The sequence below is a fragment of the Vombatus ursinus genome, unplaced genomic scaffold, assembly GCF_900497805.2.
Source record: "Vombatus ursinus unplaced genomic scaffold, bare-nosed wombat genome assembly UNPS02014818.1, whole genome shotgun sequence".
Classification (NCBI taxonomy): domain Eukaryota; kingdom Metazoa; phylum Chordata; class Mammalia; order Diprotodontia; family Vombatidae; genus Vombatus; species Vombatus ursinus.
Window position 1 is genome coordinate 24,360,609 of NW_020954596.1, and position 17,137 is coordinate 24,377,745.

At 33.7% G+C, this 17,137-nt stretch overlaps 1 protein-coding gene across 1 annotated transcript in view; it reads right to left on the reverse strand.

Moving 5' to 3' along the window:
- Positions 1-17,137, reverse strand: part of FBXL5 (F-box and leucine rich repeat protein 5) — a 55,369-nt gene that overhangs the window by 23,516 nt on the left and 14,716 nt on the right. Inside the window, exons 2-6 of the mRNA XM_027836464.1 lie at positions 16,282-16,497; positions 11,820-11,915; positions 9,771-9,957; positions 7,282-7,464; positions 5,163-5,288 (exon numbers count right to left, since the gene is read on the reverse strand). Coding sequence (XP_027692265.1) covers positions 5,163-5,288; positions 7,282-7,464; positions 9,771-9,957; positions 11,820-11,915; positions 16,282-16,497 — 808 coding nt within the window. The remainder of the gene's footprint in view (positions 1-5,162; positions 5,289-7,281; positions 7,465-9,770; positions 9,958-11,819; positions 11,916-16,281; positions 16,498-17,137) is intronic.

Below are 17,137 nucleotides of genomic sequence, written 5' to 3' on the forward strand. Positions count from 1 at the left end.
AACAACTCCAGAGACCTTCAGTTTGGTAGGCAGTCTAATACCTTTTCTCTCCCACACTTTCTTTCAGAGCATCCCAAACACTGAGGCAGGTCTGGCAAAGTGTGCATCAACCTCAGTATGTATGTGTACACCTTAGAAAGTGTACTGCCAAGGTATGTGAACTTATCCACAGCATTCGAAGTTTCTCCATTTGCTGTTATTGATGGTTCCATGTATAGATGCTATGATACTGGCTGGTGGAGAACCTGTTTTCTTGGTGGTGTTAGGCTAAAATTAACACAAGCAGCAGAGAATCGATCCATACTTTATTGCATCTCAGCCTCAGAGGCTGCACTGAGTGCACAATCATCTGTGAACAAAAAGTCATGCACCAATTCTCCCTCCACTTGGCTTGCAGCCTTTTCAAGTTAAACAATTTACCATCGATGTGGTAAGTAGGTGACCTTGATGCCATTTTTGTCCTTGTTAAAGTTATCCAACAACATTACTAAAAATATCATGGGAACAAGTACACATATCTGCTTCACTCCATTAGTGACTAAGAAAGTGCAAGATCATCATCCATTATCCAGAACCCAAGCAAGCACACCACCATGAAACTGAGATACTATACTGATAAACTTGTCCACGCAAACAAATTTTGCCATTATTTTCCACAAGCCTTCATGACTGACAGTATCAAAGACCTTGGTCGGATTGATGAATACATTGTGTACAGACTTCTATTCTGCTCCTCGCATTTCTCCTACAGTTGTTGGGTAGCAAACACCATACTGACTATTCCTTGGACCTTTCTGAAGCTACACTAGCTCTCAGATAAATGTAGATGACCATCTTCCAGGTGAAGGATTAGTCCATTAAGGACTCTAAAAAGTATCTTGCCAGCAATGAATGATTGAGAGAGAGACACTCCCCTCACCCTGTGATTGTCACAAGAAAACCTATTTCCTTTTCCTTTATAGAGAAGAAAAATGGAGGCATCATTGAACTCCTGGTACTTTCCTCCTGTCATGTAACCCAGAAAATTTCAGTCAGCTTTTAGATGAGCTGTGGACCCCCTGTCTTGTAAATTTCAGCTGGAATATAATCAGTACCAGGCACTTTGCCACACAAAAGGAGCCTAACAGCATTCCAAACTTCTTCAGTTGGAAGTTTGGCTAGAGAGGTACTAACTTTATCCTGAGGTACACAGTCAATGGCTTTAGCACTGACTGATGACAATCTGTTGACAACACTATGAAAATGTTCAGCCCATCTCTCCAGGATCATAACCTAAACAACGTGGTTCCATCAGCACTGAGTAGTTGAGATACACCATAGGTCTTTGGCCTATAAAAAGCCTTTAGGGCATCATAAAAGTGCTTTGGATGGTTATTATCAGTATAAAACCTAATTTCATCTACCTTCTTACTGAGCCAAGAATCCTGCATCTCTCTAAGCTTCACTTGCACTTTATTTTTGATGAAGTTAAACGCTGCCTTGTTAGAAACAGATGAACTATCCTGCTGGTAAACCCCGTGGAGTTCTCATTTTTCATTCAGCAGCTTCTGAATTTCCGAATCATTTTCATCAAATGATCTTGATGTCTATGAGTGTTCTGGCCCTGATGAGTAAATGCAATGCTGTATACAAAATCTCTGAAAGCTGCCCATTCCTTTTCTGCTTCACTGTTGCCAACCTTATGTTAGATCTGCTTACTTTCCAAGTGAGCAACAAACTGTTCAAACTCGAAGAAGCACTCCAATCTACTGATGCTAAGTCTTCTAGTAGTTGTCTTGGCTTAGGTCTGCAGCTTTTGTTATATGTGAATATTTAGCTTAGAGAGGATAAGTCTATGATCAGTCCAGCACTCTGCATTACACATTGCCTTGTCACTCTCACATCCTGTCTCTTCTTACAAACAGAAGACAGTGTTGGTAATAGACGGTCATGAGATGTTCAAGTCTTAAGTAGTAAGTAATTGCCATTTCCGAATGCATTCCTCCCAATGACTCCCTGCCAATATCTGATAGTCTGTGCCTGCTCTGGCATTAAAGTCACTCAGAATTATAAGCTTCTCTTTCAGCACATCAACGATGAGGGTCTCCATTTCTTTATAAAATTTTTCTTTGACCTCAGCAGGGTTCATCATGATAGGAGCATACACACTGATGATAGTGGCATGGCACTTCCCTACAATGGCAACTGCAATAACACGAGCCTGTTGTTCACTCCTTTTGGGAAGCACACCAAGTTGCTGACTAGATTAGTTTTGATCGCAAAACCTATGCCAGCTTAATGGACCACCCATCACTGCGGCCACTCCAGAAAAACATGCAGCCAGCTCTGACTCTGGTAAACTGGCCTTTGTTTGCCAGCCTTGTTTCACTCAGGGCTACTATCTGGATGCGATATTGCTGAGTTGTCTCACAACAAGAGCTGATCATCTTTCAGTTCTACTGGATTTTGTGTTATCCATAAAGACACACATTCCATGTACTGATGGTTAATAGAATCATCAAGCTAAGACTTGAAGGAAGCCAGGGACACCAGAAAGTGGAAGTGAGGAAAGAGAGAGTTCCAAGCATGGGAGACAACCAGCGAAAATGCCTGGAGTCTGAAAATATGTAAATTAAGAAAAAACCAACAGTTTTAGGTAATCAAGAAAGAAAGCTCAGTAAAAACTCTTAAACAGTTCATGAAGCAGTATGACCAACAAGTTGAAATCAAAAAGAAACACAGGGGTTTTAGTTAATAAGAAGATAAGTACAAATTATTTTTAAAAGTGACTTAGAAAGTAAATAAAAGGGTAAAAATTGATGGTGTCTGAATACAGATCGAAACATTTAAAAAAAGGTAAAAATTTCTAGGAAGCCACAAGCAAAGCATTTTCTGTTCAATATTCCCTTTCCATCTAAGAAAATGATCTATCTATATTAAAAAGATTAAAGGAGTTAAAACTTGTGTCCATTTTTCAGTTTCTATTGATTTGTGCTTCCCTAAGGATGCAACTCTAAGCAAAGCTAAGCCATTAATTAGGTTATTTTTGTGGATTTACTACAAAGGGTAATCAGTTTTCAGTCTTAAAGTAAATTCTCCCCTCTCTTTTCAGAACTGTCACCTGAGGTTGATCCTACTAAAAAATAAAAGAATTCAATTCAATCTTACTTAATAAAAGATTATGGTTATATTTCATAACAATAAAATAAGGAGTCTGAAGTTGAATAAAACAAATAACAGCTTACAACAGAAGTATAAATATAAACTAAACAATGAATTTGCCAGAAGACCTAGAATCTTAGGGTTGCATGGACAGTGAATGAAATGTTTGCTGTGGCTTAGATAAATATCTTAAATTAGCATCTTTCAAAGTCCTTTCCTTTTTTTTAACTACTTAAAGATTTTATTCTTATCCCTAATTCCTCAAAATACTGAGATTTAAATTCTATCTTCATATTTCTTTGAACTTGAAGGATTCTGTTCCTTAATGTTCATAAAATCTAGTATTTTAAACCTAAATGGGTTTCTTGTCTTTTACCAAAACTTGTTTTCTACTATTCATTTTCCACTAAAAAAGAAAAAAATTATTTTTCTTCCATGTGACTAGTGATTAAAACTAAACAGTGGAGAGAGGATTCTGGGAAGATGGTGGAGAAGGTCAGAAATTTCCAAGCTCTACAGATTTCCCCCACTTATGAGGAAGAACTGACATCGAGGAATCAGATGGAAGAAGAGGGCTGGTAGTTCTGGAACCCTACTCACATCAAGAATGGTTTAAAGAAGGAACAATACACAGATATCTAGAAGGATATAAAAGTCTTCTAAATTCAGAAAGAAACAGAAGACTAAGGGGATAGGGAGGGGAGAGAGGATAAGGGAGGGATTTTTAGAGGGAACCCTACTCACATCAGATTTGGATTAAAGAGAGAACAATATATACGTTTAAAAGGGAATAAAAGTCTTCTAAATTTATAAATAAGAGGGTGAGGGAATAGAATGGGGAGGTATAAAAAGGGTGTCCAGATTAACGGGAATAGGAAAAAGAGGGAAAGAAAAGATGGACAGCTCTGAACACAATGTGTAGTATTTATTATATAGGCTTTCTTGAAATGGAATTTATTGTATATTTTGAATCCTCTCTTCTGTTCTGCTGTGCACATGGCAATGTTTTTTTTCTTTCCTTATTTTGTATTTAAGTTTATAATGTGTTTCTTTTTCTTTTTTTGTGTATTTAAGTTTTAATATTTAAGCTTAAAATAAATTAATTTAAAAAAGAAAAGGAAAAAAAATTAAACAGTGATCCACCTACCCTAGAGTTAAAAGGACCTGAGTTCAAATCCAACCTCAGACACCTAACACTAGCTATGTGACCCTGGGCAAGTCACTTAACCCTGTCTCACCAGAAAGAAAAACAAAAAAGCCACTCAATAGTGATCACTATTTTATAGGTCACGAGAGCTTCATAACTTCAAACAAGTGTCATTTTCTCAGTCCTTCAACTTACTCACAACTCAGAGTAAGAAATAGTATCTTTTCTTACCTACTTCTTAACAGAAAAGTAAAGACAAATGTAATTAGATGTTATGGCACTTCAAACACATTGGAAGAAAAACATTTAAATACAAAATAGTTACAATGTTAATGATAATTTTATAGATCATATGACTCTAAGTCTGAGACTGAAGTGATATCTCAATTATCTAGAAATATCTGTCCTCTAAAATGTTATCAAAAAATTACCCCACTTCTTCAGTTGAATGTACTAAAATAAGAATGCTATTACATTTTCACAAACAATTGAGTTCTCTTCCAGACAAACCAAGTAGAACAGTTTAGTTAATGAATTGAACTATAAATTTGGTTTCGTGAGGGGAGGAAAAATTGGGTTTCTTAGGACTTTTTTTGTCTGATGCAGTTATAAGCACATCTTTCAATGACTATTCTAAACTGTTATTGGAGTAACAAGTTTCATAGTTAAAATAATAGTACTAGTACCTTACTAGGTTTAAAGCAAATTTAATTATCCAAAAACATGGCTATAAAACAATTCTGTACTGACAAAACTGTTTTCGTTAAGCAATGATAAAACTTTAATGTGTTTATGCAATCACCTAAGTTAACCTTTAAGATGCAAAACAATTTGTGAAAGAACAGAAAAAAAATACGCAAAAATTATGGATTACCAGATTCATCTATATCAGCATCTTCATCCCATTCCTGAAAAGCTCGACTTTCATCTTTTCTATTTTTCACCCATTCCTCATCAGGTTCAGTATCAAGTTCAGTTGCTGGACCACTATACCAGTCACCTTCTCAACAAAAGGAAAGAAGAATAAAAAAATAAGTGCAGACCAAATATTCTTACAACAAATGCCATTACAACAAACATCACTGCACAATGAAAAAGTTTTGAAGGAGACTTCTGCATTACAGAGAGTGGCCCATCAATTTCAAGTAATATATCAAAATTCCAGTTCAACAAATGATTTGGATAGTTCATTGAAGCTCATTGTAACAGGATCTGACCTTTAGGCACTTTGATATGTTCAACATGAAATGTCAGTATAGGAAAAATTAACTAATAATGTGTTTAGGGTATACCCCTGTTCCTTTTGAAGGTTTGCAAATTTCCAACAAATATATAAACACATACTAGTCTGCATTCTTTTATTTTTGAAGAGTTCGGACTTTTTTTTGGTTTGTTCTAACTTGAAAAGCAGAACAGCTATAATCCCATTCCTATCGGTAACCATATCAATACAGTAATAATCTTACATGCAATCTTAGAAGTCAATGAAAGTGACCTAACCTCTGACCCCTACTGGTGAAAACTGTGGCTGCATACTGGCCATGGCAGTAGTACCCCAATATGCTGGTGTAGATACACAAAGGCAGGAGTTTCTGGTCTGCAGTGAATTGATCAGGAAAACAGAAGTAGATGGGTACAGAAGTCAAAGGGGAAGATAAAAGGAAAAGCTAAAGTTCTAGCAGAACATACTGCAATAACTATTTCAATACAAGCATATGATGTCTGTACAACTAAAATCTATCATGTAATTTAGTTTTCTGAACTATTTTAATATTATATATATCCAAGATGACCAATTTGCTTGAAGAACCAAATAAAACTATTACTTCTTACATAAAATTTTCAATTAAGCTAATTCAAAAGAAGCAAGACTGTAGGTCACATATGAATTAACTATCTTTACATTAACCCCGTGTGTAAGGACATATATCATGGCTCAAAAAACTTAAAATATTAGACTTCAAAGAAACCTTTATATCATATAGCATTTAATTTGTCTGGGACACTTATTAAACATTTCAAAAGATCTATATATAAACAAAGTGTCCAGTGTATTTCCCTTTTTTGATCTATCATTCATTATTTCATATGCCAAGAAAAATAGTTAATCAGGAAAACTGTCTCCAAAGAAAAAGATCTTCACGTATCAAGCTAAATAATTTAGTATAAACATCTAAAAGAATGACTATGTAGTATATTTACAAAACGCCCCAAATGGCTCTTAATTATTGTCACAGAATATATAATTTCTAAGATTTTTTAAAAGTGAATTAAATATCTACAATAAGAAAGGAATCAAAAATATAACTGGGTTTTCGTATATGTTCACATATACACAATTAGATAAGAAAACACATTTTCAATGTTAACTATCACAATTACACAATAAACCAAATGATTACAAAATTTACAAATGTGAATCTAAAGCTAAAGAATACTCACCTAGAGAAGCAATATTTAAACTATTTTTAAGTCAAAGAGAAAAAAAAACGTAGTTCATATTGTGTTGCATTTTATCTTATGCCTGCATGGAGTCCTCATGAAAAAACCAAACTTTCTATAATGCACTGATGCAAAAGGGATTAAGTTACCATAAAAAATTTAATTTCAAATTGAATGTTTTGCAACAAAAATGATGCATCAACATAAACAATGACATTCAAAAGAATAAAAATACTAGATAACATTATTTTGGAATACCACTAAATTCTATGCCATTCTTCCCCAAGAGCTATCTATATCTTACTTCTTAATTTAACAGAATTTCTATTTTGAATCAATATTCAGCTTCTTCTAATTATTTTAAACTGATACTAATGCATTTTAATTTTTATTTAATCTTAAAATAATTGAAAAATACTTCTATTTTATGAAATCAGTTTGAGATGGAGATTTTTTCCACTTTACCTTTTTCTGTTTAAAAATGCATCTTATCTCTTAAAAAAAAAAGTTTAAGCAAATGTTTTTATAAAAATAAAGTGTTTATCACTTACCTCTAGCCCAGTGAACAGGGTAAAGATGCTTCCAGAGAGATCCAGTTTTAGCCAGCTGAGACCATTTAGTACTAACTTGACTGCATCGACACAACTCCTGAGGATTAAGATAACTGAAAATTGTCAGCATTACTTCAGGAGGAAGATGAGTAATATTTGTGGAGTAATCTGGCACTTCAGTTTCTGGAAGAAGAAAAAAAATACAACTACTCAACACTAAAGCCTATAAGAAATGAAAGGCAAAAAACACAGTAATATAATTCTACATATAAAAATCAATGCCTGAAGTCGGATTCCTCTTGCCTGTAAGGTGTACAAATGAAACAATATGCATCAGAGGTACCATGAGAATGTTTAACTTGCTAAGGACCCGTAGGGTCAAACTACTATGACATAAGTAATACTTATTAATGGGATGCACAATTATGAAGAAACTAAGTTAACTTCCTTTTCCAAAGGCGTCAGAGGAAAACAATCTTCACTTTATGGTATAGACAGTAGTATCATTTGAAAAAGGAACTAGACAGGTTGTACAGCTTTAAAGACAGACAAGCCTTTATTAAAACAAACATGTGTCAAGTGTGCCAAATTATGAAATCAAAACTGAATCCCTTTATTTACTGGATGCTTAACCAGATGCTGTCATTAACAATTACTTTTCAAAATTAAACAAGTTAAAATCATATTAATATATTCTTATCTTTGTATAAAATCTCACATAGCATGTTCTGCCAAGTCACTGTTTTTCAATGTAATTATAACATGAACAATTTCACATATCAAGTCTATAATTTTAATAATGACAGTTTGTCAGGAAGGATGAAAAATATGATACGAAATGCAACATAAATATAAACACCTTATATCAAGAATTGACTACATTCTATAACTAACTACACTCACAAAATAACCTAAAGGCTATATTTACACTGACAGAAAAGAAGGGAAGAAGGAAGGTAGAAAGGAGAGATGGAGGGAAGAAAGGAAAAGAAAGAGGGGGAAGAGAAAGAGAGAGGAAAGAAGGAAGGAAGGAAGGGAGAAAGGAAGAAAAATAGCTCAAACAATCTAACTAGCATTTTATTTGAAGGAGTGGGAAATTAAATACCAGGTATGATGCTTTTAAATCACATGTTATAATTACAATAAAACATGACACAACCGGCATAAAAACATAAGCCTGTGTTTCCCAGAAAAGAATTCCAGTGAAGAAGTTTTATAGATTTAATGATAACCTACACATTTTTGTTTCAAATTATAGAGTCCCAAAGTTTTTCATTTAATAAAAAAGGGAGCAAAGGGAACAAATTTCATCAAGTATCACTCAGAACTTTTGAACAGCATTATTATGACTAAATCTGTCTTGGAAGAGCAAGAAGCTTTCAACTGAAATATAGCTACAAATACTTCATAAGAGACTAATAAATTAATAAATAACGGCATGGCAGATAAAAATTAAAGGCAATATTCATAAAGCCATGCATAGTTTTCATTTTTATAATTATTTTCTCAAAGAACTACACAGATAAATTCTGTGTATTCACTGGACTCAGTGGAAAGACAATGGGAGGGTCATAGGAATGAATAACACATCCATTATTATAGACACATAGTCTAATCTCCTAATTTTGCAGATAAAGAAAATAATGCAGAAAAAAAACTCTAGCAAGTGGCAGAATTAGGAACAGATTCCTGATCATTTGTATTTATTCTGTCTGTGTATATGGTGAGGAATAGACATATAGACAAGATAGGTGGATAGACACACACATATGTACATGTATATATGTATGTATGTGTCTATTCCTCCACATATAGACAGAATATGAAGATATACACATATATTCACACATAGTGACTATACGTACAGATAAGACGTGTGTACATATCTATCCATATATATATATTCGTCTATGTGCATGTATATGTATATACATATACAACTATATAGTTCCATGTATCCTTCATTAGAAGGTAAGCTCTTTGTGAGTAAGAACTGAATCATTCATTGTATTTGCATCTCCAGCACTTAGCAGAGTGCCTGGCACTCGGTAATACTTGTTGACCGATTTATAAATGTTTATATTGTCATTCTAACAAACAAGAAAGTAAATACTTTGTATGCTGGGAACATAAAAAGAAAAAATACTTCACAGTGATATGCATATACTAGGCAATACACATTTAATTCCCAAAAAAACCATAGGGAGATTTCCCTTAAATTCACTCTTCCCAGATTTACATCTAAAAAGTACCAGAGGTACCTATATCTTCAGCACGTGAGATCAAATACCTTTGTTTGAATGCACATACTTAAAAGTTTAAGATAAAGAGCTTAAATCAAATAAATACTTTAAAATAATTACTTCAGTTCTGAATTAATAAATACTTCATTTCTAAAATCCCTACCAAAAAAAATCTACATTTCATTTTAACAAGCTGAAGTATTTTGGAACTATGATGGTAAACAGTGAATTACATTTAAGCCTTACCTTTATCTGATTTTTCATCCACAGAATACTTAAAAAATTTCTGTCTCTCTTCAGCTTGGTTCCAGAGACTAAGCCCTCTAAGAAGTTCTGCAGTATCCTTGTGAGAACAATGTTGTGCAATCACTTTCTTTTTAATGTCCTTTAGCTCTTCATAGGTAAAATATTCCATCAACATTGGTTGGAAAACCTAAGTTATTACAAAGTCAAAAAAATTATTTGAAAAGAAATGTTATAATGTTATACGTTAAAATATTTTTCTAGTTTTAGAGGCAATTTCCTTTAAATCTCTCAAATTCAGAAAAATCTTAATATTCACAATTACAACACTATACAAAATCCTCCTAAAAAGTAGTAAGATACTGATCCAACTTTCAATTACAAGGAAATATTTTATATATAGTTGGCATTTTTTTCCCCAAAAGAGGGAAATGCAGTAATGACATTAAATTTACTGCAAATGATACCTGTCATTTGGTTATTTTAATGTTTACTTACCTGTAAACAAATCAAAATGAGCAACAGTGAAATGGAATAGATTAAGGTGACTACTACTAAACTAAGTAAGTCTAAGCTTCAAAACAGATTATAACTTTTAATTATTATCAAGTTTTATACTCATTCAGCATGTCCTTTTTAGTAGACCTCATGACTCACTAGAATAATGAAAAAGGACTCAATTCCCAGACAATTCTAATTAAAACTATACATCTATTTAACTAGATATTTTAAATGTAGGCCTGTCTAAAGAAAACAAGACAACCTACATGGCCATTATTAATCCTACCAAAAATCAATCATTAAACATCTTTGTAAATATAAATTAATATCTACTTCATTGATATAAACCATAGTATCTTCCATTTTAAGACTTAAGTGGGTAGCAAATCATCAAGGAATAGATTGCAAATTGGGAGAATAAATTCAAAAGTCGATTCACAAAATGAGAAGCAATGAATAAACTAGCACTCAACTTAATCTAGTCTCTGTAGTGATGTTTCCCTTTGATTATTTTTTTTTGAACATTGGAAAAATACTGGAGTTCTGAGATTTATCTTACATATACAATATTTTATATGTATTAAGTTGTACTATTTTGAAAAACTGTAACAACGGCAGTGGCAGTAATAGCTAACACATAAGGGCTTTAAGTTTTGTAAAGCATTTTACATACATATTGTCTTATTCGATACTCACAGGAGTGAGTGGTACAGTCACTACTAATTGTCCCTATTTTACAGATGAGTAAAATGAGGCAAACAGAGGTTAATGTCACATTCAGGGTTACAGAGAGAGAGAGGTAATCAGCTAGAAAAGATAGAGAGAGGATGGGTACACACATACTGGCTACGATGGGCAAAAAGAAGGACTATCACCTCATCAGAAACTGGAATAAATAAAATACAAACAAACTGCCTATCTGAAAGAGTTTGTTAAAGGATGATGGCAATGGTGGTCCATACTCACTAAAGATATGAGAGAGAGCATTCCTTAAAGCACAGTCAGGATTGCTGGCTCTAAAACTAACACAATAAACTAGAAGTATTCTGTTGAGCAAGTTTGGAAAGTACAGAAATAGGGCCAATTTTATATTATTTTCAGGGACCTACAAAAGCTTTCATTATCAAAACTTATCCTGTGCTAGAAAAGATAATATTTACTTGCTTCTAAGTTCCATGAGGACTGCCTATCATAGGGCGCTATTAAATGTTCCATAAATATTTATTCAACTGAACTGCACTGATACAAAAGACCACTAGTGCAAAAATATTACGATACTCCAAACAACTTAATATGGAAATATACATATCATCTTAAAAGTTCACTAGACAGGTGTTAGATGGATCTCAAAGCAAATTAATTGCAAACTACCTACTGCAAGGCTATGCACATAAGAGGAACTTGACTGTTAAATGAAGGAATTAATCCACAAACAATTTCTTGGCCTTCTCTATAGCCTACCAAAAGTTTGATGTGGAGCCAATTTCACCTCTATCAAAGCAATGACTTATCTTAAAGTTGATTCATAAGAAAAAGTTGATGTATACTTACTTCCTCTTCTTCTTTCATGTGAGGAAGGAAATCTCTTGTAAAAGCTTCCAGCCTCTCCTTCAGTTGCTTTGCATAATTTAGCTGCTCATACTCATTCTGGAGAAAACAAAAAGAAGTGTACTTTAAAACTAAATTAATAAATACTGAAATATTTTGTTTATTTATAGCCCATACTGATCTCAGGAAGCAGGTTTTTGGGTTGTTTTTTTTTGGTGAGGCAATCGGGGTTAAGTGACTTGCCAAGAGTCACACAGTTAGTGAGTGTTATGTGTTTGAGGCCAAATTTGAACTCAGGTCCTCCTGACTCCAGGGCAGGTGCTCTATCCACTGTACCACCTTGCTGCCCCTCAAGAAGCAGTTTTAAACTTTATTGGAAATTTTTACAAAATATAAAGTTATGGCAACATATACATCAAGACCTAGTTGGAAAAAAATGCCCTTAAAACAGTAAACCTTCAGGGGCACCTAGGTGGCACAGTGGATAGAGCACTGGTCCTGAAGTCAGGAGGACCTGAGTTCAAATCCTGCCTTAGACCAAACATTTGACACTTACTAGCTGTGTGACCCTGGGCAAGTCACTTAACCCCAATTGCCTAAAATATATATATTAAACCTTCAATTCTTTTTATAATACATTTTCTTCTGCTATAAAATAACATATGATGAAGACCTCAAAATTTGATTATGTGCATTTTACTCTACTAATATTTTAAATTATCATTAATTGCTTGTAAGTCCAAAAATTTATTTTATATAAGAATTTAAATATTATATTCCTATTTATCTTCATTTTACAGGCATCCCTTCACCAACAATTATAACTGGTACTACCAAAATATGATGCAAGAAAATATCATGGGGGAGGGGGGTACAATTAATTCCAAAGAAATATCATAAATGTTATCACTGGACAATTGGCCAAACAATGTTATAACAGGATCTCACACCTTAACAGTGACTTTTGGTTATAATGTATTAATGATGTTAATTAGAAACCATGTTAATTGGGGCAACCTTAGGAGATAAACAGCTTTATTAAGTATTTCTAATGGTGATCTTCCACAAAGATTACAGGATCATAGTCAGAACTAGGAGAGGCCTTAACATAAGGAGATAAATAAATGGAGCCTTAGAAAAATCACTAATACTTGGTGAAACACAACTCATGAGAATGAGCTGAATAGTTTTGCCTTCTCTTGATTGTCCGTCATCATTCCATTCCATCCAACCCCAAATAACAGTTTCATTCCTTCTTTGATCCCCCCCAATTTGGTTTTTTTTAAAACACAATTTTGTTTTCTATAGCTTTTCTTTTTGAACTTAGCATTTGACACACATTTTCTTTTCACAGGAACCTGTCACAAATAATTTTACATTAATCCTCAAAGTATCTGTTCTGGATTCCATTTCAGCACATGTGCTTTTAACATCTAAATTGGTAGGCATGTTCTTTACCCATGCCAATTCCCCTAATTCCTCATCAGAACTTTCTCTTTTTACCGTCAGAATTTTATTCCTAAGGATTTTCCATCCCTCTAGGATGGATTCTCCCTACAGAATTATGAGTCAGGGGACCCTAACCATCCTTCTCTGAACCTCTTGACATCTGCTCTCCAAAAACAAGATGCACATCAAGACTATGCCTCATTTTCTTTTTCTCCTTCTTTAACAAATTCCAAGATGAAGTCTCTTTAAGCAAAAAAGAAAATGAAAATCTGTTTAATTTTGACTAGCTGTCACTTTAAAACCAGTAAATATAAGTTTTAGAGAAGCAGAGTTCTTTCTGACAAAAGCAGGATTGGTTGACACCTTTTTTGTGTCATGGACTCCTTAAGCAATCTAGTAAAATCTATGGACTCCCTTTGAATAATGTTTTTAAATGCATTACATATAAAAATTACCATTCAATCACACTATTTAAATGCATACCAACTTAGTATCAATATATCACACAAAATAGTGACTTTCTATTTTTCTTAACACAATAAATGAAAAGTCACAGTAACAAATACTAACACTTCTTAAAGCACTTTAAGTATTAACCCAGTTGTAGATTAATAACAAACTCCTTCATCCTAGCTATGAAATAATATGAAAAAATACTGTTTCCAAAAGAACCCTTACTCAGGATGATGATGTTGTTATTCAGTCCTATCTAACTCTTCATGACCCCAATGCAGGGTCTCTTGGCAAGGATACTGGAATGTTCTGCCACTTCCTTCTCCAGCTCATTTTTCGGATAAGGAAAAGAGGCAAACAGGTTTAAGTAACTTGCCCAGGGTCATACAACTACCAAGTGTCTGAAGCTGGATTTGAACTCATGAGGATAAGTCTTCCTGATTCCAAGCCCACTGCCCTATCCACTACACCACCTAGTTGCCCACTCAGGGTATTAACACTGACTTAATTAACAATACTTATATGGTACTATATAGTTTATAAAGTGCTTTCTTCCTAATAATCCTTTAAAATAAATGGTACAATTATATTATCCCCATTTTACAGATGATGAAATTAAACCTCAGAAAAATTAAGCACACACAGTCACATAGTCAATAAATGTCTAATCTGGGGCTTGGATCTAACTAAGTCTTCCAACTTCAAGTTCAGTGTTTTCCATTATATCAGGGTGCCTTATGCAGAAAGTATTCTATAATACAGGTCTGCACAACATACAGCCCAAGGGAAGTACGTTCTGCAGGCCTATTTCACATCCTCTACACTTGTCGTGTGCTACCCCCGAAACCCTTTGGCAGGCTGCAAGCAGCACACAGGCTGAATGTTGTACAGGACCGCTCTAACCCTACAGTTTATGGGTTCAAATAACTACACTTAACACCATTTATCTAATTTTTCTTTTTAAAAGCTGCTTCTAAGATTTACAGCATGAGTTAGGACCCCAATTCACATCATGGCACAGCAGTCATTTGCCACTAGTCCAAGGTTTCTGACGTTTCCTCCAAAGGTTCCCTAAAACTCTTCTGTATCTACCCCTTTTTCCATTTGGTCAATGTGGGGAAAAATACCTCAGTCACCACTCTAAGTCAAAAGTCCCCAAATTGTAGATCAAATTCTCTAAGGCCCACATAGTTGAGCTCTAAGATGTTTGTTTTAACACTTGTCTATCCATGGGTTCATTAGTATGGTCAACAACTTACACTCTCAGCAACCGTCTCTTCTATGAAATACTTCATAAAACATAAAAAGCACTATAAAAATATGAAGTTATAATACTTGAATTAATCAAAAGTAGCACCTTTTCAGAAATAGGGTGATAGATACCTTGCTTACCCTAATTTAGAAATTTAACCATAAAAATACTTCTGATAACTCATTTTTACATAGCTATAGGGTTTACAGAGCACTTTCCACTTTCCTCAAAACTCTGTAATGCAGATAAGCCTAGCATACCAGGACAAATACATTAGGAGTTTAATATGTTCCACTTTTCATCAAAATTAACAAAAATGTAAATGTCACCACTTAGTATCTAAAAGATGAACACAGCACAATCTCATAAGTTTTACAAAAACATCTAGTATAATTACTAAAAAATGAATCATGACAATAGCACATTTTGTAATACATCTCTTGTATTTCAGTCTATTTTGTCAACATAATACAAAAAGGTAGCTTGTATAATCTGTATTACCACAGGATTTGGATCTTTAATTTAAAAAAATTTAAAAATCAATATTTGTATTCAACATTCTAATTCTTATGAATGATGAGAAAATACTGACAAATTTCCATTCCAAATCCTTTTCTATTTCTCTTTACCTAAAAGTCAACAAAAACTCAATTAGTAAAATTAATATGCAAGACTGGTGGCTATGTGAGTCTATTCCATCAAAACGGGAAGTATAGATAGATCAGGATCAAATGTAAAAGTACTAAACACTTTTAAACACATACAAGGGGAAAAAAAATCTTGAACTTAATTACAACCTTCAAAAACATTTCGTATCACTTATCTTATTTCAGTATTTTATTATTCTACTTCAACAACAAAAAAGAAAGAGAAGAGTAAACTTAAACAGGCACCAAACTTACAGTGAATGAGTTTTAATACTGCAGTTTAAAGTCACTTAAGACATTTGTCTTGGATGTTATAACCCAAACAAATTGAAAATGTTAATGTTTCGATTAGACTTAGCATTTTGGAAAGATCTGGAAGAATTGAGTTTAGTTCACTATGAAAGTAATGTTAAGCACAAAAAAAAGGGTGGTATCCTTTATGCTTAGAATTTTTCATATTTTGTATTTATTCTGAAAACAGGTATGGAGATATATTCATATTGTCTCCCAGACAGAAACAAGCCCTTTTAGAGTAAGAAATTCCATTTTTTAAATCTCTTTATCTCCAATTAATGCTTGTAGATTGACTAAGACAAAATTTTAGCAACTTTTGCCAATGACATAAACTTGAGACTATAAAAATGTTAATTACTTTAAAGCTTACCTTCACATTCTTCAACCCTTTCTCAAAGAGGCTAAGCATTTCAGAGAGTTTGTTGTCAGAGTGTACATTATAAATGGTCCGGCTGCGTTGCTGAAGCAAGCCAATAATGTATTCATTCTCAATCTGCTCATGCATTTTGAATTCTTTGAATGTAGCGTACAGAGATTGTAGAAGAGCACGGAAATCATTGTTGTTGGAAAAGTTGGTTTTAGAAAGCTGAATGAAAATAAAAGTGTTCAAAATAAAAACAATTCAAATTAATGTATACAAAGAATATTACAATCCATCTCATTTATTTTAACTTATTTGCAAACCCTCCCCTTTAAACTTTGGACTCTAACTCTGCCAACAACTAGCTGTATAATCATGGGCAAATTACTCATCTTCTCTTCTTCCTAAATGATTCATCTCTCAAACAAATGGTTTGGATGACTAAAAAGAGCCAGTAAGCTTCAAGACCATAAACCTAGTCTGTTTAAATGAACTGTTCGAAGACTTTTTGTCTAAACTCTGCTGACATCATTCAATACCCTGCTTATTTGCCTCTTCCTATACTCATTTTAGTCAGCATGGTACAGTGGAAAGCATTACGCTCTGGAATCAAAAAACCTGGGTTCAAATCCTACCTTTGAAATGTTCCACCTCAGGTAAGAGTTTCTTCATCTGTACAATAAGAGGTTTGTGCTAGATTTCCTCTCTGGTCCCCCTTTGAGTTCTTTATCTATGATCTCATGACCCAATGACTAAGACACGTTAAATTTTAAAATTCTATGTTTCTGTGACTCTAGACTACTACTTATTGAACTAACATATCAACAAAAACAACAACAGTATTAAGGACTGGTTCTATGACATT